The 27,117-nt window shown below is 38.6% G+C and overlaps 1 protein-coding gene across 1 annotated transcript in view; it reads left to right on the forward strand.

Moving 5' to 3' along the window:
• LOC145980994 (uncharacterized) overlaps positions 1-27,117 on the forward strand; it is a 96,352-nt gene that overhangs the window by 44,461 nt on the left and 24,774 nt on the right. Inside the window, 6 exon segments of the mRNA XM_083114088.1 lie at positions 5,636-9,149; positions 9,152-10,785; positions 21,238-21,421; positions 21,958-22,151; positions 24,748-24,919; positions 25,964-26,097. Coding sequence (XP_082970214.1) covers positions 5,662-9,149; positions 9,152-10,785; positions 21,238-21,421; positions 21,958-22,151; positions 24,748-24,919; positions 25,964-26,097 — 5,806 coding nt within the window. The 5' untranslated portion in view covers positions 5,636-5,661.

Below are 27,117 nucleotides of genomic sequence, written 5' to 3' on the forward strand. Positions count from 1 at the left end.
CACGCCACTGCAAGATAGTACCCTCGATTGAAACAAATACATTCGTGCAAAAAAAAAGTTTAATCTATTTTGTGTTATTTGCTTGGAATATTTAAACCGGACATAGATGACACATTGCAAATTCCAATGGCTACAAGAAATGAGTGCAGAATATTGGGTTTGACAGCTATGCTCTTTGAGTACAAATCAAAATTGCATAGTAATTATGACATGTTGAAGAACAATTTCTATTTACCTAAATAATGAAAATGGTCCACCGTCTTCGTTCTTTAGAATAATCACTAACACTTTGGCAAAGTTTATTCACCTGAATAATTAAAATGCCTACAATGGTACCAACTCTCAGCGGAACACTGTATCGATGCAATGAAATGCCACCAGAGGGCAATATTGTCAAATGTACAAGCAAGCTGAGTGGGAAACAGGCAAGTCAATCAACACTAGTAAACAGCTTTCGACTGCTGACGTCATACGGAGGAGTCGATTTTCGTGAAATTCGGTAACAGAAGCTCTCATTACCAAAAGAGATAATCGCAGGGTATTTGTATTAATAACGATATATATATATATATATATATATATATATATATATAAAATTAGTTGTTCTTGTTTCGAAATGAAGCGACGGAATATGGCCGTGGACAATTTGGTAGACCGACGCAAGTAACTCTGGGTGACTTTACAACAACGGGCGTACTGAGCGAAGGAGGGGGGGATGCGTGGAAAGAACGCATCTCCTCCTAATCGAGAAACGAAGTGTATGGGGATGGATTGATATTTTTGTATTGTACCCCATGTCCCCTTCTAATAATTTAAAAGTAATATATGAGTATTGAAGCTTCTGAAATACTGAGCCTGGTTAATCACAGAAACCATTAGAAACATATTTTAATTACCAAAAAGCACTGTTAACGAATAAAGGCAGCTGCAGCTTTAAAAGAAAAAGTCGCGACCGATTTCCTGGATTCCTAGCTTGATGTTATACCTAGTTGGCTGAGTATCAAGAATCCTGCACACACAAACGCCACACGTGGGTTAGTGGCAGCCAGGCACGTATCCAGGAATTCCTTTCGGGGGGGGCTCAACACCATTTTTCTAAAGGGGTATAGTAAGAACCTCACAACTGTATGTTCAAGACCAGTGGTGGCAATTAGGTTCCAAAACCGGGGGGGGGGGGGGGGGTTGCAAGGAAAGTTTACTTTCTCTTGGTAGACAAGGCTTAACATTAAGAGGCCATAATGTTGAGCAGGGACGTCGTTAAAGGGGGGCCCGGGGGGCACTGGCCCCCCGAAACGTTCACGTGGCCTCGGCAAACTGTTCTACATTTGCTGAAAATTTTACTTTCATGACAAATATTGCAAAATAGTTTTTCAGTAATTTTTTCTTTCAGTTAGAAACTGTTCTTAATTTGAGTGGCACGAACCCAAAACCACATTTTTTTCTCGTTTTCCTGGTTCTAGCTATAGTGGATCTCAGTGTAGGAACCTAGAACTTCGTTGTTTCTCGGAATTTTGAGGGAGCGGTCTTTCCACCCCTAGTAGTCGCAGGTCAACAACAGGCAGGGTTGGGCGTTGAGTGTTGCCATTGCATCAAAACAATGTTTTGAGCTTGAGTAGCCTACATTGAAGAATATCACTCAAAACTTTGATATTCAGTTGATCTACGCAGCTTATTTCTGTTTTAATAAACCACTCCAATATCCGGTACTGCTGAAATATTCACTTTAGAGACAGACAAAGAGAGAGAGAGAGAGAGAGAAGCCTTGATCTCTTCGGCCCTCAAACAGAACTAGCACTACACTGAGGCCCCGGAAGTTCTGCTGTCGTCAATGTCTTAATTTTCGAATCACTATATCTTATAAAGCAACCAGAGGACGCTGACTGATCTGATCACCAATCGACTTTATGAATTGTCACACTTACCTCTGAAATATCATTAACCGATTCTTTGTACAGATCAACCGAAAAATTGAATCCACGTGTTTATATCCTCATTATATTCTAGAACGTTCCGCAGATAAAACAATTTGTTAATATTGCCAGTAGTTGACTCCTTCTCTCATTCAAGAACGTACCCTCTCCCGCTGTCGAGAGATTAGAAATTACAAAGAATCGCCCTACGTGTGCAGCTTCCAAATGCTTCTCCGTCTTGCCTCGATAATTGTCTATCTCCTTAAATCATCGTCACATTATTCAAAAAGCCAAAAACCTAATTTTATCTAGTGTAAAATAAAAAAAAATCCTGGGGGGAAGGCCTCGAGCCACCTCAACCCCACCTTGGATACGTGCTATTACCAATAACAGGGTTATAGAACATTCTCAGTCTTGTCTCGATAATTATTTCTCCCAAATTATAATCACATTATTCAAGAAGCCAAAATCCAAATTTTATCTAGTGTAATCAGAAAAAATTCCTGAAGGGGGCCCGAGCCTCCTGATTCCCACCTTGGATACGTGCTATTGACAATAATAAGGTTATAGAACACTCTCCGTCTTGTCTCGATAAATATATCTCTCAGATTTATGAATTTATTATCTTCACATTATTCAAGACACCAAAAATCTAATTTTATCTAGTGTAAAATGAAAAATTTCCTGGGGGGCTCGAGCCACCTCATCCCCACCTTGGATACGTGCTATTAACAATAACAGGGGTATAAAACATGCTTCGACTTGTCTCGATAATTATTTCTCTCCTTACATTATTTTCACATTATTCAAGAAGCCAAAAACCTAATTTTATCTAACGTAAACTGAAAAATTTCCTGCGGAGAGGGTCGAGCCCCCTGTACCCCCATCCTGGATCTATTATCAATAACAGGGTTACGGAACATTCTCCGTCTTGCCTCGATAATTATTTCTCTCCTTAATATATTGTCACATTATTTTATTTCACACCACAAGAAACCAAAAACCTCATTTTATCTAGTGTAAACCTAAAACTTTCGGGGGGGGCTCGAGCCCCCTAAGCCCCCCCTCTGGATACGTGCCTGACGCCGCTTGGGGTCTCCGAATCCATTTAAGATAAGAGCCCCGTCGACACATGCTCCGCTACAGTCTACACTCTGAAAAGGGTTCAAAGGATAATCTAATGCAATCGAGATAAATGAGTTAAAACTCTTTGCAGGCGGTTCTTCTTTGGCAGGCACCGAGAAATATTGCAGGCGTGGGAAGCAGCGGAAACGTGATAGAGAAAAAAAATCTCTCTTCTGCGCAAAGTGTATTTCCAAATACTTGTTGGGTAGATTTAAAGTCTGCCATTTTGACAAGCGTTGATCGATTTCGTCCACATGAAATACCAGACCAATAGCAGGAAGTACCTATTAGGATTGCTATACGTCACGTATTATCCGGGACAGTTCCGGAACTGTATCATTCGTCCCGGTGTCCAGAAAAGTTTCTTCGGTCGGAACGCACTAATGTCCCGGAATCGGGTGGGACTATACTTTCATGAACATTATTTCTATTTAAATGCAATTTTAAAATGTTCAATTTACAAAACAATTTAATTAAACATTGAACCGCTCCCTCTTAATAATACAAGTTGTCGAGTTAGAAGAAGGTAATGCATAAATCTTTGACTTTACGGTGGTACCGATCAATGCACTTGCCGACAATAATTAGTCAATATAGTAATAATGCTACTTTTATTTCCTTCAGTTAGCAGTGCTGAATTTTAGATAATATTCTGTTCCATTGTCTTCTTACTGTAAGTTCGGGTGCCAGTCCGCAGTTTTCAAATAAAGTTTCGACATTGTCAGATAGCAGCTTAGTTCATTGTGGCCAGGGGTGGCATGTTTAAAATAAAACTGCTTTAAACAACTTGTTTTATACGTTTAAAACACATGGCTTTGTTTTTCAAAAATGCTCAAAGTGTTTTAAACATGTTTTTTTCAGACTTGTTTAAGACACATTTTGATACTTGATGTTTGATAGTTTGAGGTTATTTGCGTGTTTTGTAACTATGCCTTTCCACACAATGCGTGTCATTCTGTTTATTGTGCATAGAAATCTGTTCAGTGGCTGAAAATGTATGTTGAATTAACAAAGAAACATATCATGATGAATGGACTACGTTTAAAACACCTGCCTATGTTTTTTTACAGGTGCTTAAAATATTTTAAAAATTGAATACTACATGGATGAAACAGTTTCGTTCCTCACTCAACACACTGCAAAATATGCACATTGTTGTTAATGTCAATATTTAGTTGCATTCAAGATAAAATGTCGTATTAAAAGAAAGAGAGTAGCTAGCACCTGGACTCAGTGGGGCCTGGTAACTGTGGATTGGTTGAAGCTTCTCGAACAGCCATACATGCGGTACTTCTAACATAAATATGTATTTTAAGAAGTTAGTCAAGCGTTTACTTTATAACTAGAAATACAGTCCTTCCATGGATGATTAACAGATTCCTTATTAATCATTATTCTTAGAAAATATGTCTTCTTGGCATTATGTTTTAAACGTTCAATTTGTTTAAATCATGTGAGTTTTCGGTTCTTGTTTAAAACAGGTTAAAACATGCTTAAAACAAAAAAAAATGAACAACTTTGGTTTGTTTCTTTTAAAAAGAAACAAATTTTTCCAACCCTGATCATGGCACCGAATGAATACGATACGAAGTGCGAGTTTCATGATAGACTTCGAAGTGGATTTCAGTTTATTAAGAAGTGTAAGTAATATGATAATGAGTCTGTACATACATACTAACTTATAGGACCCCCCCCTCCCAACAACAGGTTTCTGGACAGCGGTGTCTCGGATTTCTACTTATAAAATATAGCAACACTAATTTAGCCACTTTCAAGATTTCAGTTCAAAAGCTATAATTTTACGGCAGTCAACGTGGCCAAAGTATTGGTGACTTAAGCCCCAACATAGGAAAAACTATTTTTTCGTTCACCACTTTGAAATGTGTTGACCTATTTCGCCCCAATGCAATACTAGAGCAGAACTTCCAAGAGCAAGAGATCTCAATTTACTGCAGTTATCCTAGCCAGAATATTGGGGACTCACTCACTATATGTATTGCAAAGTTGTTTACATAAATTGAAGCTTAAGTAAAAATGTCAATCCGCTTCCTTGCGAAAATAGATATAAATTTTTACTGGGTTAAATAATTATCTGGATAAGGGTCATTGTGTTAAATTTTTAGGTGATATTTGTATTTGCACCTATCCTTTACGCTTCTTAAACAGTAGCTAAAAGGTAGTAGTATGTGTAGCACTATGTATAACTAAATAAATGCAATATTAATGAAGATATCTAACTTTCAAGGTTTACAATCATTGTTCATGCCTGGTATAATCTATGAACACATTGGAAAATCAGTACCAATTGTTTGAAATAATATGACTTACTAATATGTATACATTCTAATGACAACAAAGTTCAATGAGTGGTGTAAAAGTGGGGGTTAATGGTGCTTTCAGTTCGATGCTAAAGCTCCTTCTGTCGGCACGAGGTTTTTAGCCATTCTACTGATTAAACTTGTAAATTAATTCCAGTACAATTAAGAATTTTATATCAAATAATAGTTTGTTTTTACAAATACACAATTTACAATAAATGTCTAGATTTGTCGTAGAAAGAGATTACATATTATAACATGTTCTTTATTGCTATTTTCCAGGATAATAAATGAGAGCTTAGTGGAATATGCACAAGATAAAAAAAGGGATCAAGAAGAAGATCAAGGGAAAGAAAGATAAAGGAAGTGACCTCTTTGACCCTGCGGAGTTAGAAAAGTACAAAAAAGAACTTAAAGAAACAGCTGAAGGCAAGCGACCTGCTTTCGAAGATCCTGACGCACCAGAAGCTAAAGAGGAGAGTGAGGAGTGGCAGAGATTCAAAGCTCTTACAGCTGGCATTGATGACGTTCTAAATAAGACAAAGGGAGACTTAACACGCATCAAGACCACCAGTTACTTCCAGAAGAAGAAAACTGCAACAGAAGAAAACAAAGAGAATCAACCAGCAGCCCAAGCGCCGGCTCCAGCTGCACAAAAGAAACCTGAAGCCAAAAAAAGGTGGGTGGGATTTGAAGACGGATCTGTTAGCATCCTCGACGGGGAAGAAGCTGAAGAAGTAGATAATCCAGCAGCTGCAGGTGCTACCCAAGAAGAAGTACCACCTGACCAGGATCTTCTAGAAGTAGAATCCGAGTTAGTAGAAGAGGAGGAGGAAGAGGAAGATTTCGAAGCGGATGAAGATATATTTGACACTTCTTACGTTGACATAGTAACTAGCGGAGAAGTTAAGCTTGTCTACATTCCAGAAAGCCCTACTGAAACCGAAGAAGGAGGATTTGATCCTTTCGACACATCGATCGCTGAGAAGGTTATAAAAACTGAAGAAAAAGAGATCATAGGAAAAGATGGCAAGAAGAAGAAGCTAGTCAGTCTAGGCTGTGCTGTTGACGTTTTAACTGGAAGGTTAGACAAACCACTTTCATCAACTCCGTCTTTGAAGAAGAGGCGTGTTGTACCCAAACGACCTGAAGATATCGATCTACTATTTGGCGATTCAGAGGTTCCACAAGTAGAATCGTCAGAAGTAGATACAGAGAAGACAAGTAAGTCTCTTCTAGATGATGATGCGCCAGTAATTCCAACAACACCAGTCAATGATATTCTTGGAGCATTAGTAGACTCTGACACAAACAACGAAAAAGCTTTACTCGAACCTTTAGAGGATATTTTAATCAGTTCAGAAACTGATAAGGAAGCTGAATCAGAGAAAAAGAGAGAAGAGAAAAGTCCAGAGTCTAAACAGGAAGAAGGTCCTGATCTAAAGGACTTAGTTGCAGAGTTTGATATTATAAATGCTGAACCTGAACTTTCAGCTCCACTACCAGCAAGAAGTAGCATCGTAGAACTCATCCAATCAGTAACAGGCGAAAAGCAAGAAGAGCCTGTAGAGAAGAAGGAAGAGGAGGATCTAGAGGACGAATTTGCTGCTCTTGCTAAGGAATCTGCTTCAAAATCGAAGGAAGCAACTCTAGAACAACCACAAAGTGTGCCCGATCTTTGTGAAGAAGATATCCTTGGTGATGATCCATTTGATACAACAGCAGCCGACGTTATCTTAGGAGTCAAAGAAGATAACACTTCTGTACAAGTTTCATCAGAAGTTTCATATACTGCTGCGGATCCATTCTGCTCTCCAGTTGTCGATCCATTTGCGACCCCTGATATCGATGCTTTACTTACTCAGCCAGTATCAAATCCGCCAACATTCGTTGAAAATTCTGAAGTAGGCAAAAACTCCTGGGAAGGGTTTGACGAAGATCAGTCACAAGTTATTGTAAGCCCAGAAGAACATAAACCAAAGAGACCACCACCTCCAAGACCAGCAGCGTCACCATCGAGGCCATCTCAACCTCCAACAAGGCCAACACCACCTCGTCCACCACTACCTGCGTCCACACCAACAGTCCCAGTTCAACCTATTCAGCAGGAAGTAGACTTATTCTCTATCGAAGAGGAACTAACACAAGCTCCTCTGGTATTCAAAGAAAATGAGATAGAGGCCATCAGGAAGGATCTGGTGAATGGTTTTGAGAATGAAATAGATCCATTCGATACAACATTTGCAGAGAATATTGCACCAGGTAAACTCGAACTTAAGATAATCGAAAGTGAAATCCTTGGTGATATTGAAGCAAATGAAGCAAGGATATTATCTCAGAGCGACAGTGACATTGAGTTTGATCCTCGCGCTGAAGAAAGAATTCAGTCTGAAGTGACAATCCACATATCTATTCCACCAGAAGACCAAGAGGAATTAGATAGAATTGCAAGAGAAGAAGCACTTCTATATAGTGGACTAGAGACATTAAAACTCAGTCATAGAGATCTACTAGGGGGAAGTACAACAGATTTGTCAAAACTTGGTCATAATCCAATCGAGCCAGCTAGTGTTAAATCTGAGGTAGTAAATGATGATGACATTGATCCATTCGATACATCTGTTGTAGATGATTTGGCCCCTGGCAAAGCAGAACTCAAAGTTTTGGAGAAAGAATTGCTAGAGGACGTTCAAACTACAATAAAAAGAAGCATAAGTGATCCTGATTTCAACCCTAGAGAAGAGGACAGCAACAATACAGCAGAAAGTGAAGTCACTCCAGTACAAGAACCAGCTGTTAAGCCAGAACGACCAAAGTTACCACCAGCCTTAACAAGACCAGATCTTCTGGAAGGTAATACTGAGAATCCATCCTCCAACGAAAAACAGTTTGATTTACCCTCTCCATCTGCAAGACCAGATCTTCTTGTTGTAGGAGAAGAAGGAGACCAATTTTCAAAACTTCTGACACCTTTGGTTGAATCAAAACCACTACAAGTTGAAGAAGAAGTTGATCTCACTGCTGATCCATTCGATACTTCTTTTGCTTCAAATATCCTGCCTGGAAAGGCTGAATTGAAGCTAATAGAAAACGAGCTTGTGGGAATAGTAGAACAACCAACAATCAAGCACAGTCTTTCAGATCCTGATTTTAATCCACGGGGAGAAGACGACACGCCAGTTCCACAAGAACTTCCTCAACAAGAACCAGAACCTATACCTACTGTAGTGTTCCAAGAAACAATTACCGATCGTCCAAAAACACTTGCAATTCCTGTTCTCAGTCCAAAACCTGACTTGCTAGATGTAGATGACGACATTCCAACAAAGCTTCTAACTCCAGCTGTTGAAAATAATTATGAAGTAAATGGTGAAGACACCGATCCATTTGACACTTCTATTGCCAGTAATATTCTTCCCGGCAAGGCAGAATTGAAAGTTCTTGAGAAAGAACTTATTAGTGGGGAAGTGCAACCATCAATCAAAAGAAGCTATACTGATCCAGATTTTAATCCCAGGGAGAACAATCCACCTGTTGATTCAATTCATGACACAGCTGCTTGTCAAGAACCGTCTGAGGCTGTTAACACCCAATGCTTACCTGTCAGTGAAAAGCCAGACTTGTTAAATCTTCCAGACGACATTCCAGCAAGCAAAACGTTGACACCACTTGTAGAAGATACAAGTTTTACATTTGACGATTCAGTCGATCCTTTTGATACCTCATTAGTGAGCAGTTTGGTGCTACCAGGGAAAGCAGAACTCAAAATTTTGGAATCTGAGCTAATTGGGCAGTGAACGAGTGTGGGTTATTAATTAAAAAATCAACAATGGATCTTGAAACAACGCAAATACAAGGCAAAAGCATGAATCCCTTCCTAACCGACGATTTGTCTGATTACTCTATCGGTTCCCAGGATGCTTACGGAGGAGTGAACTCGAACCCATTCCTTAGTGGTGCTGACTATGACCTTCCTCCATCCTCAGTATCCGATAATCCATTCTTAAATATGGGAAATGAAGATTCTTCTGCCAGTGTGGCAGTTGATGGAACTTTCAGTGCTAGTGTAAGTGGGACCAACACTTCAACAAATCCATTTGCAGACTTTTCAACAGACTACAACTCCACAGCTGGTGAAGACTTTTTTGGTGCTAGTGACAACAGTGCATTGGATCTTGGAGATATTTCCACTGCTACTTCACAGGTATCATCAGCAGGGTATAATATGTTCGTGACAGAAGATACTTCAGCACCCACGTCCACAGCAGCTGCAAACTTCTTTGGGAACTTTACCACTGACTCAGTAATGGCACCAAGCAGCAATACCCAAACCATTATAAGCGAGCCTGTGGTTACTCAGCAAACTGCACCTGATTTCTTGATAGATGATCTTCAGACAGATGGAGATTTTTGCAAAGAAACTGCCGATATATTCAGCAATGCTGTCGTGGTTGAGGAACGTCAGACCCCTGTGGCTGATACATCTTCACAAGTTAGTACTCCTACAAAATCTTCAGGCCCACGTAGGCCTCCTCCGCCACGTCCAGTGCCTCCTAAGGAAACCAAAGACCTTATCCTTAGCGTCACTGGTGCAATGGAAGCTACATCGTCAGATCTACTAGACAGGCTTCGGGCTACCAAAACTCCAAGTCCAACGCCCATCAGAGAGCTCCATTCACCAAGCCCAACTCCAGATACACCTCATCCAAGTTTTATACAGACTGATCTTCTGGGAGAGGATTCATCCGAGCAAACAGAACTGTCCAATCCACCATTGAGCAGCGAGAATTTCCCAGATGTAGTGAACCAGACTTTCCCTGCCACATCTTCAGCAGGGGAAGTGAATTTGTTAGGGCAAAATGAGGGTCAGGGCATGGAAAAAGCATCCGCAAATGACTTTTTTGATATTTTTGGAACTGGAAGTGCTCCTAGTGCAGGTCATCAAGAAGTCCAGCCACCAGCAACAAAACAAACTTCCAATGCAGATTTGTTAGGTTTATTTGGTGCCGAACCTGAAGGTCCTGGTGCTCCTCCTGCTCCCCCATCTTCAGCACAACCCCAGCCATCGAACGATTTGTTGTTTGATTTTGGTGCTCCAGCTACTTCAGAACCAGAAAGTACTCAGCAAGTTGAAACCAATTTATTCACAAGTGCACCACCTCCGAGACCCGAACCTCCACCAAGACCTGTGCCTCCCATACCAGTAGCACCAGTTAGTGAAATGCCTCCAGTAACAATAACAGGAGCTGGTGAAATGGCTCCAACAAGTGTTAGTGCAAGTACTGCTGGTGGTGGTGATGAATTTGATGCATTTGCAGCGAAGTTTGAGAATGTGGCAAAGGAAGAACCGCAAGAAATTCATGTTGTGGAAGGAGATCCCTTTGATCCTTTTGGATCAACAGGTGTTGCTCCAGCTGCAGATACTGGAGATGGTAAGTATTAATCTGTTAACATTATTACCACTATAATGTGTTTCTTCAATAATTTATTATGCTTTCCTTTAGACTGAAGGGGCTTGTGTTGCTTGTTGCTTTGGTGTGAATTCTCATGTTGCTTGACGCTTCAGTCTCAAAGCTCCCTTATATGTGTACATCTAATTAATTTTAGCAACATATATGTAATAGACTACATGAGGCATGGTCAGCAGTGTATATATAAATTATTTTATCAATTCTGTAAAACAGGAAAATATTCCTAATCAAGTAACAGTCAGATGCTGTAGTTGATGTACCATAGGGCGAGCAACTATCCTAGTTAGCTATGGACTGTTCCACTTCCTTGTGACCGGGATACATGTAGTCCTCATTTTCTTCAAAGCAGTTTTTGAAAACTTACATGCAATGTCAAAGTTTAATGTGCATCAGATCAAAGATACTGCAGTGCTAGATAGTGCTATTTTTGTTATTGTTTATCACTTTTCAGACACTTTTAACAAAAAAGTAACAATGAAGATGAGATGATTGATTTGCTTTATTTTACTTAGCCTTTTGTGCCACTTTCTGCTAAGTTGCGAAGATGGGGATGAGTGATGATATGATGAAATTGATGAATGGACACTTACAAACATCCTTGCCCAGGCCAGGATTCGAACCTGGGACCACTGGCGTCGTAGCTTGATGTGCTAACCACTCTGCCACGGGGGCCAGCAAGATGAGATGAAATTGATGAAGGGACATTCATGAATATGACCCATACCCATGTTGGGACTTAAACCAAGGAACTTCAGTGGCAAGATTAAAAGTCGACCACGAGCCAGCTGCACTATTTTAATTAATTTTTCATTGATATTCTATGAACTTAGATGGGAGGTTTCAGGCAGATGATGTTCAAAATTGGGGAGAGTGTCTTTTGATTTGTTGGTGATTTTGTTTCAATTCTTGAACAAAACAAACTTAAAGAATTTGATGATTGATTATTTAGGTTCATGTATCCAAATATTTCTTCTTATGTGAAGTGCAAGTTCAATGCAAAGCATTATTACTTAAGGTTAAAACATTTTTATCAAAGGATAGAAAATATTTGTTGCCCTTATTTATTATTTATTTAGTTCTACTATAAACACTCCTGTGATTAGTTGCTGCCCCTTTGGTGGCTTAGTGTGTTGAGTGGTTCAACAATGGTGTCGTCGTGGGATCGTGACTCTCACGGAACATTAGCAGATGACCAAACAACAGAATGGCCTATACTTTGTCGAATAAGTCCAATTCTCGCCTTGTGTCTCCAGTCTCAATGTCCATGTGCAAAAACGAACAAGCTTTTGACTCACCATGTTATTTATATAAAGCTTCTCATCAAAATTATTTTATTACAATTATACAATAAATAACCAAAATACAAATACAATTATTGACAAAGATAATTTATGGAACTACCAAAGAAGATTCTGCAGGTTAAAAAAATCTGTGTAAAAAAATCATTTAGTGCCCCATTTATCGTAGACACAAGAATAAAACCATTTCATAGACAAGCCTGCTCATTAGAGAAACATGAGTCCATTATTCTCAGTTGAACATTGCAATAAAAATATGAGTATTGTAATAAACTGTCCTGATCTTTCGGGTAATTACAGTGATGATTAGATGAAGTTTATGAAAGGACACTAACAAAGAACAACCATGTTCAGGCTGTGACTCAAACCCAGGGACTCTAGTCAAGAGATTGAAAGTTGACCACTTAACATGCGCAATTTCTGATAGAAAACTGTACTTATAGTGACTAAACTTAATTTGACAAATGCTTTCAAACAATTCACATAAACATTCTCCGAGAGCTATGAATGAAACAGAAGTTTAGTCATTGCAAGTTTATATTAATATTATTAGTTCTGCTTCATTTTCTAGTATGAATCGAAGTTAATTATCAATTTGCATATGTACTACACAGAATTGATAATATGTAACATATTTCAGAAGGTTCTCTGGCAAACACAAACAATACTTCCCACAATTACATGAAGTTCTCACTAACGTTAATAAATTGTACTTAACAAAAATTTGACCAGATTTTTTTTGGCTTTAGATATCATTTAGGCATAGGTAATGAAGATTAACATTCATAAATTTACTAATCATACCACTTAACAAATAAAAAATTAAGGCACGTAGAGTAGCAAAATTCTTTCGCCCATTTATTATCATCATCATCCTCGACGACACTATTAATATAGCCTTTGTGGCCAAAAGAATGACATCACTACTAAAGGTTCGGGATTTGAGCCTCCACACGTGTATGGGTGTTTTTCCATGAATTTCATGTAATCATAATTCCTCCACCTAGTCGTGATTAGCTCAAAGTGGGAGACAAATGACAAAAAATAAGAATATAAAATTCAAGACATTGTTAATAAGAAAATGAAAGTCTGTCATTATTTACTAAGGGCGTATTATGAATTCCTTTAGTAGAAGTCAGTGCTACATTTCCCCAACATTTCCATGTCCTAAGGAAAAAAACTGACCAGATGGACAGAAAGTGTCTTAACATCACAAAATTAGAAATACAATTTGATATGTTTTTATGTACTTTAATAAGAAAATAGGGGTGTAAATATTTTTACATCTTTCTGTCAATGGCAGTTTACTATATTTTTGTAACTTATGAATAATTCGCAGTGCATCTTGTTGAACAGTTAACCTAAATGGATGTGCTTGAAGTGAGAGGAGATGGTATCCCCCGGTAGCAAAAGTTTCGCAAAGCATCTCCCCAGTTGTCTCATTGACATCATGCTAAACCATAAGAACATCCTACCAGGTAGCCCAAGGCTCAACCAAACATCCCCCCCCCCCACCCTCCAGCTAACACTTTCCACTTCAGGCACTGAGATGGATATTTTGTACCACATTAGTCAATTGTAATCAGAATAAACAAAATGAAAGACCAACATCTAGTATTACAAAATGAAAATTTTAATTAAGATATCATGCATGCTTTGACATCAACCTCTGTTATTATTACTTTTATTTGTACTACACCATTGTTAAGGCTTGACTGGACCTTTGGCATTTGAATGGGCGATTTTTTTCAAATTTTCCTCTCTATTCGAAAAACCTCTTGGATATTTCAAAATATGAAAAATTACATACGCTTAGAATTGCTTCTAGGGCATTGACGTAAATTTTCATGTAGCTTTCTTTCACTGTTGTCTAGATATTATCAATAGTTTAATAGACTTACGTTATCACGAGTAAGTAAACACGTCAAACTGCCCATGGTAGAAACGTTTAGGTTAGTACGCTGTATGTCAAACCGGCCTTAGGGGTTAAGTAGACATGCATGTGGCACACAGATAATGAAGAACTCATTGCTGCGACCGAAACTAAAATGACAGATATACGATTCCCTACAGTTAAACATTAGAGAGATGCCAGTTAAAAGCAATGATAGAGCATGAATAACAGAAATGTAGAGTTTAGACTATGTACAACAGGGCTGAAATTGTCAAAACAATATATTACATGCTACAATGCCATGGATTCCAGGTTTGGATTTCAATCTGGGCATGTGTGTTCTTTGTGAGTGTTCTTTCATCAATTTCATCATATCAGCACATATCCCCTCATCTTCGTGATTAGCCAAAGGCAGCAGAAAGGCGAAGTAAAATAAACCAAATCAATCAATCAAGCCACTGATTTTCCTATAAAAGGGGAAACTTCAGTGGCGAAGTGTGACATTTTTACGTAGTCATCGCAAGACTTGCCAAATGCCAGGGTCAATCTTTCAACCCGGGAAGGGGAAGGGGGCATTCCTACATTGATAATGATGATAACAGTGTTCGTACATGATAGTAGAATTTTTGAATAGAGATTTTTAGATTTTCCGGAATCCTGATATTTTTGGCCATCCCTGGTGTGAAAGTAAGATATGTTAGGGAAAAGGTTCTGTTTGAGTAAGTATGTCTATCACCTCGAGAACAAAAATCTTGATCAATCTTGTCATTTGTAAGCATAGTAAATACAAAACAGCAGGAAGTACTTCGTGTTTTGTAAACCAAGAACATTTTTCCCCCCAAAAAATCGATATTTGAACCGCAGGATACAAAAAAATTAAAAGAAGAAATACTATGAAGAAAATAGAATAAATCCAGAACTGGTTTTAATTTTCAGTTCTTTCTAGCACTAACCGTGGGGAAATTTATGCTTTTGCTTACTTATATTTTTTCTATGCACCATTACTTTCATCATGTATTCTGTGTAAGTTGCGTTGCGATGCTCTTCAATATGTTTTTTTTCTCTTATAAAACAAGAGCATTGCATGCTTTACAGTGCTGAACATTCTGAGAAGTTTCATCTTGATGTCACAGAAACCCTGCCGTGTTTGTAAACAAGGAGGCTGAAAAAAAGGGTCTCTCATGACCAGACCTTCAAAACCAGGGAAAAGCGGTCGAAGGACCTTGGATTTGCAGACTTGCTGCGATGAGCTGTCCCGCCTGACACCATTGCACTCAACGGAAATGCAGCGGGATGGTTGGGCATGGGGGGAGGGGGTGTAGAACTGGGCTCTCCTCTCGATGAACTAAACTTAGCGAATCTCTTGCATATTTCTAGCTGTTTAATGGTGTTACTTGACTAATTTCGCTCAAATATGTGAAGATTCTGATTTATTTTTTCTTCTTCCCTAAAATATTTAAAAAGCAATGTTTTTATTATTTTACTTTGTCATCGCCGCATCTCCCTCTGGGAAACTTAGGTAGAAGTTGCACTCTGCAGTAAGGGTGCATATATTGTTGGCATTGTAACAAAGCATATATGAGAACACATGAAACAAAGAGAAAAAAAATGCAATATACAAATGGCAAAACTGCCACTTGAATTATAGTGAAACAGCAGAGAGAGAAATGTGTTTATTTATTAAAATTCACTTAGTTGTGAATTCTAAATAAAACTTTCTCCCTTTTTTATTGTTGACTTTATCTAACATGGAATATAATCACTATGGTAGAAATAAAAACATGATGATAACAATTTAAAATAAGAAAAATGTACATCCCATTACCCAACCTCCAATCAGTGCAATTTAAAACAAGTAGCCTTCACCATATTAGGCATACACTGTTGGGGAAGTGATGCTGTTCCACTCTTAAACTCTATCCTAAACTAGATTATTCACTGCAGAAACGGTCAAGGTTTGGCATTTAGGACTGTGAACTTTAAATTAGTTCTTTTTATTATTATTTCGATACTTTTAGGTGTGGAAAGTGAAATTTACTAAACAAACTATCCACATGCAAAACCTTGTAAATTGTACAAGTTCAACTTGCATGTGAGCATCACAACTACAAATTTGGAAGATATAATAGCTTTACAAGGAAATATATGAATAAGTTTTTAGATTATGACTTACCATATTTTCGCATATCTGGTATGTTCCTGATAATAAAAAATATATACTATATCAAGGATGACTTGGAACATTTTACCTATGTGTAGGGAGAGGTGAACGAAATACAAGCACAAATACAAGAAATACAAGTTCCTCTGTAATTTCATTCCAGGAAAAAGGGCTTGTAGAGTCATCTGATATTTTTGACTACCGTCAATTCAAAAATTTTGTTCTCTGCTGATTTGATTTATTTTTATCCATTAAATCATGTCTGTGGATTACATTTGTCACGTTGAAAGCTGTGATGTATGTAATCCAGACCATTTCATTTCACTTCAATCTTTTCTGTATTTCTAGATTTCAACTGATATACCACCTTCATCCCCGCACATATTACACCACAGAGAACGTGCTGATGCAAGTGGCAGATTAATGATCCTTCTTATAAGCTCTTGCCTGCTACAATTTTGTTGAACTTTGCTTTTAATTTTAAACATAGTTTAGACTTGTAACAAGTGTTACTTTCTTTAATGTTAACTGTAACTAGTTACTTTTTGAAATGGGTAACCGTGACTAAATTACTATTTCAGGCAAAGAGTAACAACATAGTTGTTACTTTTCCAGTTATTTTTTGTTCATGTTTTAACGGCAATGAACAACATTATGATTTGATGTAAACAATTGCAATCTTAATATACAGGGTGGTGCAAAATTCTGTTTACAATGCGGAGGAGGTGAATCGCCAAGTGAAATGAAGGTGAAAATGTAAATGGAATTTTGTCGAATGACGCACCATGTCAGAGCTAGAGGATGCTGAAATCATGTGAAAATGGACTTCACACATCCATATGCCTACAAATAGTACTCATAAAGAAGATGTGGCACGATATCCCCAAAGAAAACACACCTGGGCTAGCAAGTGATGCACAAATCGCGTGTCGAAAATGAATGTGGCAGGGATTCCCCACAAGAAGTGAGGGATTCCTGGGAATATGTCCGACATGGAACGCAGGTATTGAATGGGGGTACAAAAGGAAATGACGGAGGTCACAGCACATAAAAAACATTTCACCAGGAAAGAGAAGGGGGGACACAGACAACATGTGCAAGAGGTGTATGATGACACACACGTACACAAGTAGTATTCTTTATTGGCTGTGGAAATGACATGATACATATCACAGACATTGTTGAAAATGTCCGCCAGCCACATCTACACACAGACGGCATCGACGTAGCAGGGACGCTCTGGTATGCTCAAATACGTTGGGCATGTCAGTGATCATCCCAGCAGCGATGGTAACTCGAGCAACGAGGTTCTCCACACTTTCCAGCGGGGTTTCGTAGACCAGCCTCTTCATTTCGCCCCACAAGAAGAAATCTAGCATTGTGAGGTCGGGTGACCGAGGTGGCCACAGAACAGGTCCACGCCTACCAATCCATCTATCACCTTATCTATTGTTGAGTACAGCTCTGGCTCGGCGGTCAAAATGTTCAGGGGCACCGTCATGTTGATACCATACATCTTGCCTAATTGCAAGGGGTACATTTTCCAACAGTTCAGGTAGAACTTCCCGTAGGAACACACAATAGTTCCCACCGGACAAAGTATTGGGCAACACGCATGGACCTATCAGGTTGTCCCCGACAATGTCACTCCACTCACTGCGAACCATAGCTGAAAATGACTCTCAATGACTGCATGCGGGTTTTGCACATCCCACACGTGACTATTATGGGTACTGAAGATGCCTTCTCTGGTGAATAGTGCCTCGTCGGTCCACAACACTGCATTTAGAAAATTGGGGTTTGCAAGGGTTTGTTGCACCCTCTGCACTTTGTATGGGTGCATACCCTCATCGTGCAGCACGCGTAACACATTGGTATGGTGCGTGTGTCACACATGGGCAATGGCACGGGTACTGGTGCCTGGCGTCTACCATATCCTCTCCAACACTTCCTCCTCAAATTGGACACTGTGCACACTGCACGGTCTGCCACAATTCCACACCCTAGGTCGTACAGATCCAATTTCACGTAAACGAGCATCCACCTGTTGAAACATCAAATGGTAGGCGCCGATTTGGAAATTGTTCGCAATACACACACCTTGCCTGATGGCTGTTTTGGTGTGTCTCACCGTAAACGAGATGCATATCAGCAAGCTCGTTGGTAGTGTATGTCGCCATTGCAGGCTCACAAAGGAGCACACGAATACGTACGAAACTAACTTGTGATGTACTGTTCACGACTACAACACTGAACACTCCACACAGGTGTTCACCCCGTACAGACAACACAGATGGTACGCACTACATACTTCCTAACGGTCACTTTAGCAATGTGCTCAATTTCACCACATGCCTCAGGATGAACACCTTGCGACAACACGTGTAACTGACAGGCAGATCGCTAGTCGCATACACCGACGTGTTGTTTGTACATACGTATACCAGCGATAGCGGGCCATGACAGATAGCATCCCACTCAGCGCCTCTAGCGGAGCTTTATGTACTACTACGTCTTCCGTCGTAGTATTTGGAGCCGATATCAGTACGTGCTGGTCGTTCTCTTACGTGTACGTACGTATTTCATTTCTACGTACAGTCTTGGATACTACTTGTGTACGTGTGTGTCATCATAGTACACCTCTTGCACATGTTGTCTGTGTCCCCTCTTCTTTGGGGACTCCCCTTCTGCAGCCTGCTTGTCGGACATTTCCTGGCGAAATGTTCTTTATGTGCTGTGACCTCCGTCATTTCCCTTTGTACCCCCATTCAATACCTGCTTTCCATGTCGGACATATTCCCGGGAATCCCTCACTTCTTGTGGGGAATCCCTGCCACATTCATTTTCGACACGCGATTTGTGCATCATTTGCTAGCCCACGTGTGTTTTCTTTGGGGATATCGTGCCGCATCTTCTTTATGAGTACTATTTGTCGGCATCCTCTAGCTCTGACATGGTGTGTCATTCGACAAAATTCCATTTACATTTTCGTCTTCATTTCACTTGGCAATTCACCTCCTTCGCGTTGTAAACAGAATTTTGCACCACCCTGTATATACATATTTGTTATGAGAAATGTTTTGCATAAAGACATCCTTTAAAGAAATAAACAGTCCACTTTCAGTTTATACATGCAAAATATTCTAAGAGTTATAGATAATCTAGGAAAAAGAAACTACAATGGTAATTTTAATTGAATTACTTTTGAGCAAAATATTTGTAATTGGTTTTACATGTCTCATGATCTACTTGCATAATTTTGGAAGTCAAGGTGGTGGTTAGAGTGGGATCCTCAATTGATTATTTACTTTGAGGGAGGGTTTGAATTAGGGATGGGACTGATTAATCAGTACTCTATCGGTATCGGCCGATATAGGCATATCGGTGTATCGGTTTATCGGTAAAATTACCAATTATTTTACCGATCTGATATATCGATAAATATCTGATAATTTAGTGCAAAATTCTGCCATTGTGTTGTAATTTTTGTGGATAATCTCCATACCCTACTTTCTAAAAATGTAAATGTCTAAATATTCAACTTCTTTTGCACTGCAGTCACCTCGAAACACACATTTATTAAAGAGGTCAATGAACCTTTCAGGTTCTTCAAGAACAATTTCTAATTTTATATCGGATCGGTAGAATATCGGTTATCGGTATCGGTAAATTTTATATCGGTACCTTGTTGGTATCCACCAAAATTTTATATCGGCACATCCCTAGTTTGAATCCTTAATTTTAGATGTCAAAAGGAAGGATTAATCATCATTTTCTGTCATATTAATGCATTATTAGTTTCACACATTGTGGAGGATTTCCATTTGCCTTATCTGTTGTCCCTCCTAAATCCACCTGTGTCTACCCATTTGAATGTTTTTAAAGTTTACTAAGTAAACCTGCATGAAACAGAATTCAAGAAAAGTGTTGCCTGTTTAAGGATTTCTCACCAACATCACTAGGTTTGTAAGAACTACGGGTGGATTAAGACAAGTAGCATTACTTTTATGCCACTTTCGGATAATCGTATTACATGAAATCGATGAAGGGACACTCACAAAGAACACCTCTGCCCAGGTAGTGATTTGAACCTCGGAATTTCAGTGGGACAATCAAAAGTCGACAACTTAATATACTCAAGATATCTAAAACAAACAATAAACCATCAATTAACGAAGGGTTAGGTGGTAGAGCAGCCTATGGCTGAACCTCGCCTACTAAATAAAGGAATTATTACCGTATATTTCTGAATCCAAGACGAGGTTTTTGCCGCAATTTCATGCCCAGAAGTACGGGGTCATCTTGCTTTCACGGCGTATGATGTGGAGACCATCTGAAGCAGCTGTACAGCGATTGGCTGCTTCAAGGTGGTCAAGCCCTGACCCCTACCGGGAAGTTCAAGAAGCCTTCAGTATCTCTAATTGCGGAATGGATCCAGACTGCTTGGACATGCATATCCAGTGCATCAATTGTGAACGGTTTTAAGAAGTGCTGTGTAACAAATGCATTAGATGGGAGTGAAGACTATCTACTATGGGAAGAAAAGCCAACATCACAATGACAGTGACACTGCAGATTCTGTGGACCATTCCAGTGAGGAGGACTAAGTGGGATCTGTATCTGACTAAGGGACGTCTGTATCTGATTTTATTTTTTGTGTACCGGTACTTTTATTGTCTCCTTCAGTTACTTGTAATAAGGTAACCATTTGTAAGTTTTGAAAATAGTTTTTCTGTAATCCCTTGTTGAAAAATGGGGGGGGGGGTCGTGTTGGATTCAGAGATATACGGTATTATCAATTAATATTAAATTAAATTAACCATTCATCCATCCCTGAAGAGAGATCTTTCATCCACCATCTGTAAGAACAGGAAATAGAAGCACATGCATCAGTCTCACATTTCAAATAACATTGACAAGAAGATACCAAAATAAAGGAGTATTTTTCAATATGTTCTACATAAAAAATAGGTGATTATTATTTCTGTGATATGTAATTTTCTTTCAATATTAAACAGTATTGAAAGTACAAAAGTGTTAATTGTGAAATATATTTACAGTCTGGGGAACAACAACAAACCAAGGGCAAGCTGAGAAATCTGTTGGTTTTGGTGGAGAAGACCAATTTGATGCATTCCTCTCACTAAGAGAACCTCCACCTGTGCCACAGAGCACACCTGCAAAACTCACAAAAGAGGAGTCTGCCGAGAGTGATGATAGTCCGGATTTCTCTATATTTATCAAGTAAGTACAAGGCAGAAGTTATTTATATATTTGGAACTAATGGTATCTGTAACTCAGTTGCTCTTTCTGTAAGTTTCAAATTAATTTTTCTTACGTCTAGTATAGTTTTACGTTTAAACACAAGTTTATTATTCAGGTCAATCTTGGCTGGTTACTACAAAAAAAAAAGTATGCTTACAGTTTGTGCAGGAATAAAAATCTGTTTTTCTCAGACCTCTGAAAGTTTTGTTACTGGCTCCACATACATTATATGTCCAAGGCTCTGAATCTAACTAGGGCCAGTCCTGCTGAGTTATTTGTGTGTGTGTGTGTAAAAAAATAATAATATAATAATAATAAAAAAGTAACTCTTTCCAAAAACTGTATGGATATCACATTTGCTAGTTTCAAAGATATCAACAAAGATATCACTTGTTGCAAGGACTATTCATAAGTAAGACTTTCTGATGATTATGACACTTTACAATTCGATTTTTGTCACACACACAAAACAACTTGTAACTACTAGTAAATGTGCCATTCCTATTTTCACACAGACCAAAGATTGGCGAAGAAAACGCTCAAGCTCAAAGTGCATTTGAAGGACCCCCTCCTGCATTGGCACCTCCACCAAAGAATGACGTCAATGCAGCTTTCACAGATTCCAGCCCAAGGTTCAACCCATTCGACAAAAGTGGAGAAACGGCAGCACAGGCAGCTCCTCCTGGTGTGGAAGCTGCACTTCCTCAAGGTACACTTTATTTTGTATTTGGTGAATATAAAAGGGTCATACAGGAAAGAAAGGAATGTTTTGGTGTAAAACACAAATGACAAATGATGTGTGCAAAAAAAATTATGATACAGGAACCATATAGGGGAGGGTGGGGACAATTGTAACAGTGCCTCCCCCACTTTGATGCTGTCAGCTGCAGGAACAAGTTTCTCACAGCGCATGCGCCGTTGCAGGCATGTGTTTGTGCAACAGTTAGAACAGCCAGTGGATGCAGCTGGAAAGGTGTGGAAATAAAAAAAGATTTTTCTGCATGGTGAGTAATATTTTGAAATCTTCGTTCTTTTATTCTTAGATCGAAATGCGTAAGGGGAACGAGAAACAAAAGATATGTATCAGGTATAAAACAGATAAATGTGGCACTCGGGAAGTGCAGCGTTGTTCCTGAAACTTTCATATTAGTCAATATGGAGGGTGTGGGGCTAGTTGTAACATAATGGGTGGGGTTAAATGCAACAGTGTTACAACTTACTCCATTTATCGATACATGTTGTTGCTTTTAGAAAATTAATTTTCCTGTCAAAATATTCAAATGTAAAATTAAATCACTGATACACTGTTAAACAATACTGACATTTTACTTGATCTATTCTCCTTTTCATATATATATAATATGTATAAGGCTATATTTTTCATTTTTGAATTTCCACATTACTATATACAGTTCATTACGATATTTAGAACTAAGCAGTGAGTTAAAGGTGAAACTAATTTGTTTGCGAACAGTTATAATCATTTTTATGTTATCATTGTTCCTGATCACTGAAGAAAGTGTAATTTTCGGTTTTCATTATGTTTGCTGTTCTTATTTAGATGATAACTGTTTGCTAAACTGAGGTTTATATCATATAACGAAAACATAAAGACACATTTATCTTATACCTGCCTTGTATCAAACTCTGTAGCGTATTTACATTTGTATATGTTTAACTTTTGTGTATGTTGTTATAAGTAAACAATGGATCATATTCTATTTCTCTGTTACATTTTACCCCATTGTCTGTTACAACATACCCCACCCATGGGGCAAAATGTAACATTTGCATTGTCCTTTTCAAACAGATATTTTAAATATTTATAGAGAAGCAGTGACCTCGTATCTTTGCCAAACGTTAGAGGAAGGTTCAAAGATTATTGTCGTGCTGTGGTAAGATCCAGGGATGTAACGCTCATCTCCTATGATCACTTTTGTGAAAAATGTTACAATTGTCCCCACCCTCCTCTACACCTCACTCTACTTTCCCATATATTTGCAATACCCATTCAAGTACTTATCATAGTGTGATACCAGCTTTTGATACTGTCATTGTACTTGGTTGCTGCCAATGTATTCAAACAAGAAGTGTCGACTGTAGCACATCACACTCCACCTGCCCCCTTTCAATTTGAGCTAAGCAGCGAGATGGTGCAGATGTTTACGCGTACGTGTACAATATCGAGCTGTGAGCCCTGAACATGTAGGACAAAATTGAGAATCCTGCCAAGTGTGAGTTGCGGAGTGTGATAAGGTTTCTGAATGCGAGAAAAGGTCATGCTTACCACTTGTTCCTGAAATTGAAAGACACTCTTTCCAGCAAGCACTTTGTCACGGCTGATGATCTTAAAGACACTATCACTACATGGTTAAATACATTGGCAGCAACTGAGTACAATGAAGGTATGAACAAACTGGTATCATGTTATGAAACGTGCTGCAATGGGCATTGCGAATGTGTGGAAAAGTAAAGTAAGGTATGTAGTTTCCACACCATAATCTTTTGGTTTTTGTCGTTTTGCGTGTTACACAAAAACGTTTATTTTTTAACTGGATTACCTTCGTAGTATAAATGATATTTCAAATACTTTTGTATGTGATCAAGTCACAACTATACATTATTTACTAGCATGTGATGGTAACTAGACATTATCCATTCTCCAAATTACTCTTTACGCATTCCAACATTAGTCCCACACCATGGCTGTGCAGTTTAAGGCATCAGGCTTTGGGTAGTGCACTGGTTTGAGTCAGCTGGGTAGAAGTGCAACAACTTTTCTCCTGAGATGGGACAATTGCCACCCACGAGGAAATTGGGGAGCTGGTAATGAGTACCATAACCCGGCCATGGAAAACCTATGATGACGAATGGGGTTTCTTCATGCTGACCACACATCACCTCACAACTGGGTGGATGACCTTCCATCTCTACTGAGACATGTTGGAGTGAGGCTGGCAGTGGGTAGATAGCTCTGGCCCTCAACGGCTGTTGCCACATGTTATTATTCCAACATTACTGGTCAGAAAGGAATCTTTTCTGTCATCTTCAGACAAACTTCGTTTATATTCCTTTTGTTGATGGTGGGGAAAGTAAACAATTGATAATATCTGATTAAGATTGCATGAACCACTGTCACTATTCAGAGAAGTATGCATTACATGTCCAGTACAGATTGTTAAGAGATACAATATTAACTTGGTACATTTACTTTTAGTAATGAGTACTGTAGCTAATAACCACACAACTATTTTAATAGTTTGGAATAGTTCATTGAACCATAACAAAATTGTTTTCTTATTTAGTTGAAGGTCAAGAACCACTTCAACGAACAGATTCTCAGGAAACTCCACCCACGCCTCTGTTTGATGAAGATGTTTCTCAACCATTGGAAGAATTTCCACGAATAAATTACACAGGAGAAGGATGGGAAATGCACCTTCGACAGCCCAACAAAAAGAAAATCACTGGCCAGAGGTAAGTACGCAAAATATTCATTACATAATAAAGAATGTGCCAACGGGGGTTTATTTAGAATAATCTTTACAGTGCGATTTTGACAAAAACAATTTCTGATGGATAAATATGATCCAAAAATGGCATATCAGAACCAATGGCAGAATCAGTAAAATTCTGGTATATAAACCAACAAAATTTCTCATTTTCAAAATTTTGATGATCATAGAGGACATATTGATGTAGTGCTGACAAATTTAATGCAGTACAGAATTCATGAATTTGATGTTAACCTAAGACCTCATCACAATCACTGTCCACTCACAACAGAAGCTAAATCATGTGATGATGAAGCAAATTCATATCCATGTTAAAATACCAAAATATGAATAAAAAATTCTCAAATTGTCTGTGTTAGCCAATGTTCTTCATATTATTGTGCTAAGATTATCAGGATTGGTTGTATGGTAGTGTGTTTTGTATTTTTAGTTGTGTGCTAGCAGAAGAGTTTGTTTTTAAGTCCATTTTATGCACAGAAATAATAATCGGGACTAGACTTACAGTTTAGAGAAGGATACGAACCACTATGTGCATCCAGCTAGCAAAAGAAATAAATTGTTGGGGCATGAGGGAACACATTTCACAATAATTTAAAATTACCAGTGTATGTGTTCCAAATATAAATCTGTCCAAATATCTGATCTAAATATTATTGAAGAAGAAAAATGTTGACTTATATGAAGTAAGTGTTGAAGCTTTTCTGGTGATGAATGACGAATAAATTCTCTCCCGCTATCGACCAGTTTAATTTTGAAACAGTTTCCACGTTTTCGAGAACTAACGTCACTCTCATCTTCAGGGTAGAGGTCCCCACGTAACTTCACTTCTACCCTGAAGATGAAAGTGACGTTAGCTCTCGAAAGCTTGGATACTGTTCCAGAATTGACCAGTCCAATAGCTCGAGAGGACTTGATTTATATTGTTTTAATAAACTTTACATTCAGCATTTAGAGTATATAAATATATTTGATGCTCGTACTATTTCTTCTTTATGTTTAAATTTAGATTCTGGAAGAAGGTGTTTGTGAGGTTAGTGTTCCAAGGTGATAATCCAGTTCTGCAACTTTTCAACACAAAAGACGACAAGGACCCTTTCCAAGAGCTTCCCTTGCAGGCCTGCTATTCAGTATCTGAAATTGGTGAGTTATTCAAGTTTTTTTGCAAGAATGTAGTTTGTTCTGCACCTTTGCACGAATCACATTTTTTGCATATAGTTTTCCAATATATACATTAGGGCTCAAATTAAATATGTAGAGTGCATGGGTGAATATCAGGAATTTCTGATTCTTATATATTGTTATAAGTTATTCTCCACCTCAATCCAGGGAGAGCTTTGAAAGTTAGGGGAAAATCTTAGTCGTAAAGGTTATGTTGTGCGTATCACCTCTCACTTTGGAAAACTCATTCATGGAACCACTTGGATTATGTGCTGAAATAGGAAAACATCAAGTTATTATGTCTAGTTTAAACATTTATGCTTTAATTTTTAAACAAACTCGTTTCTCCCTTCAGGTAATCTACTGGAATACTAATCAAGGAAATTAGTTATTTCTTTTATTGACTTCACTTTGCAACACCCACTGTGGGGTCAAGTTATAATCATGGCTCGATAAAACCCGGTCACCAGGTCGTCATGGCGACTAAAAATTTCAGCTTGGCGACTGTGATCTCTTGCTGTAATATTGCCGTTTTTTAAGTTTCAATGTACGAAACTTTGAAGATTCTAAGTTCAAATTGCAGTACAGCGTAAGCTAGCAAGTGATTTTCTTTATCAACGTTGTGAACATTCCATAGAATCAGTAATAATTTCTTACTCTTCGTCCCCAACCCCCCACTTCCCGCTTTCTCACATGATTTAGCGATGTTTTGAATATGGTGATGCTCAGCTTCTTATAGATTGATTGATTTGCTTTATTTTACTTCGTTTTTTGTGCCACTTTTGGCTAATTTGCGAAGATCATAATGAATGATGGTATGATGAAATTGATGAACAAACACTCAGAAACATCCACGCCCAGTCCAGGATTCGAAACCGGGACCCCTAGCATCATAGCGCAATGTGCTAACCACTCGGCCACAGGGGCTGGCTCAGCTTCTTATAGTATCCACAATTGCTAGTAGGTGGTTTCTTGGCGCCTGGTTTTCAAAGCTGGCACCTA

The sequence above is a fragment of the Lepisma saccharinum genome, chromosome 28 (genome assembly GCF_977018435.1).
Source record: "Lepisma saccharinum chromosome 28, izLepSacc3.1, whole genome shotgun sequence".
Lineage (NCBI taxonomy): Eukaryota > Metazoa > Arthropoda > Insecta > Zygentoma > Lepismatidae > Lepisma > Lepisma saccharinum.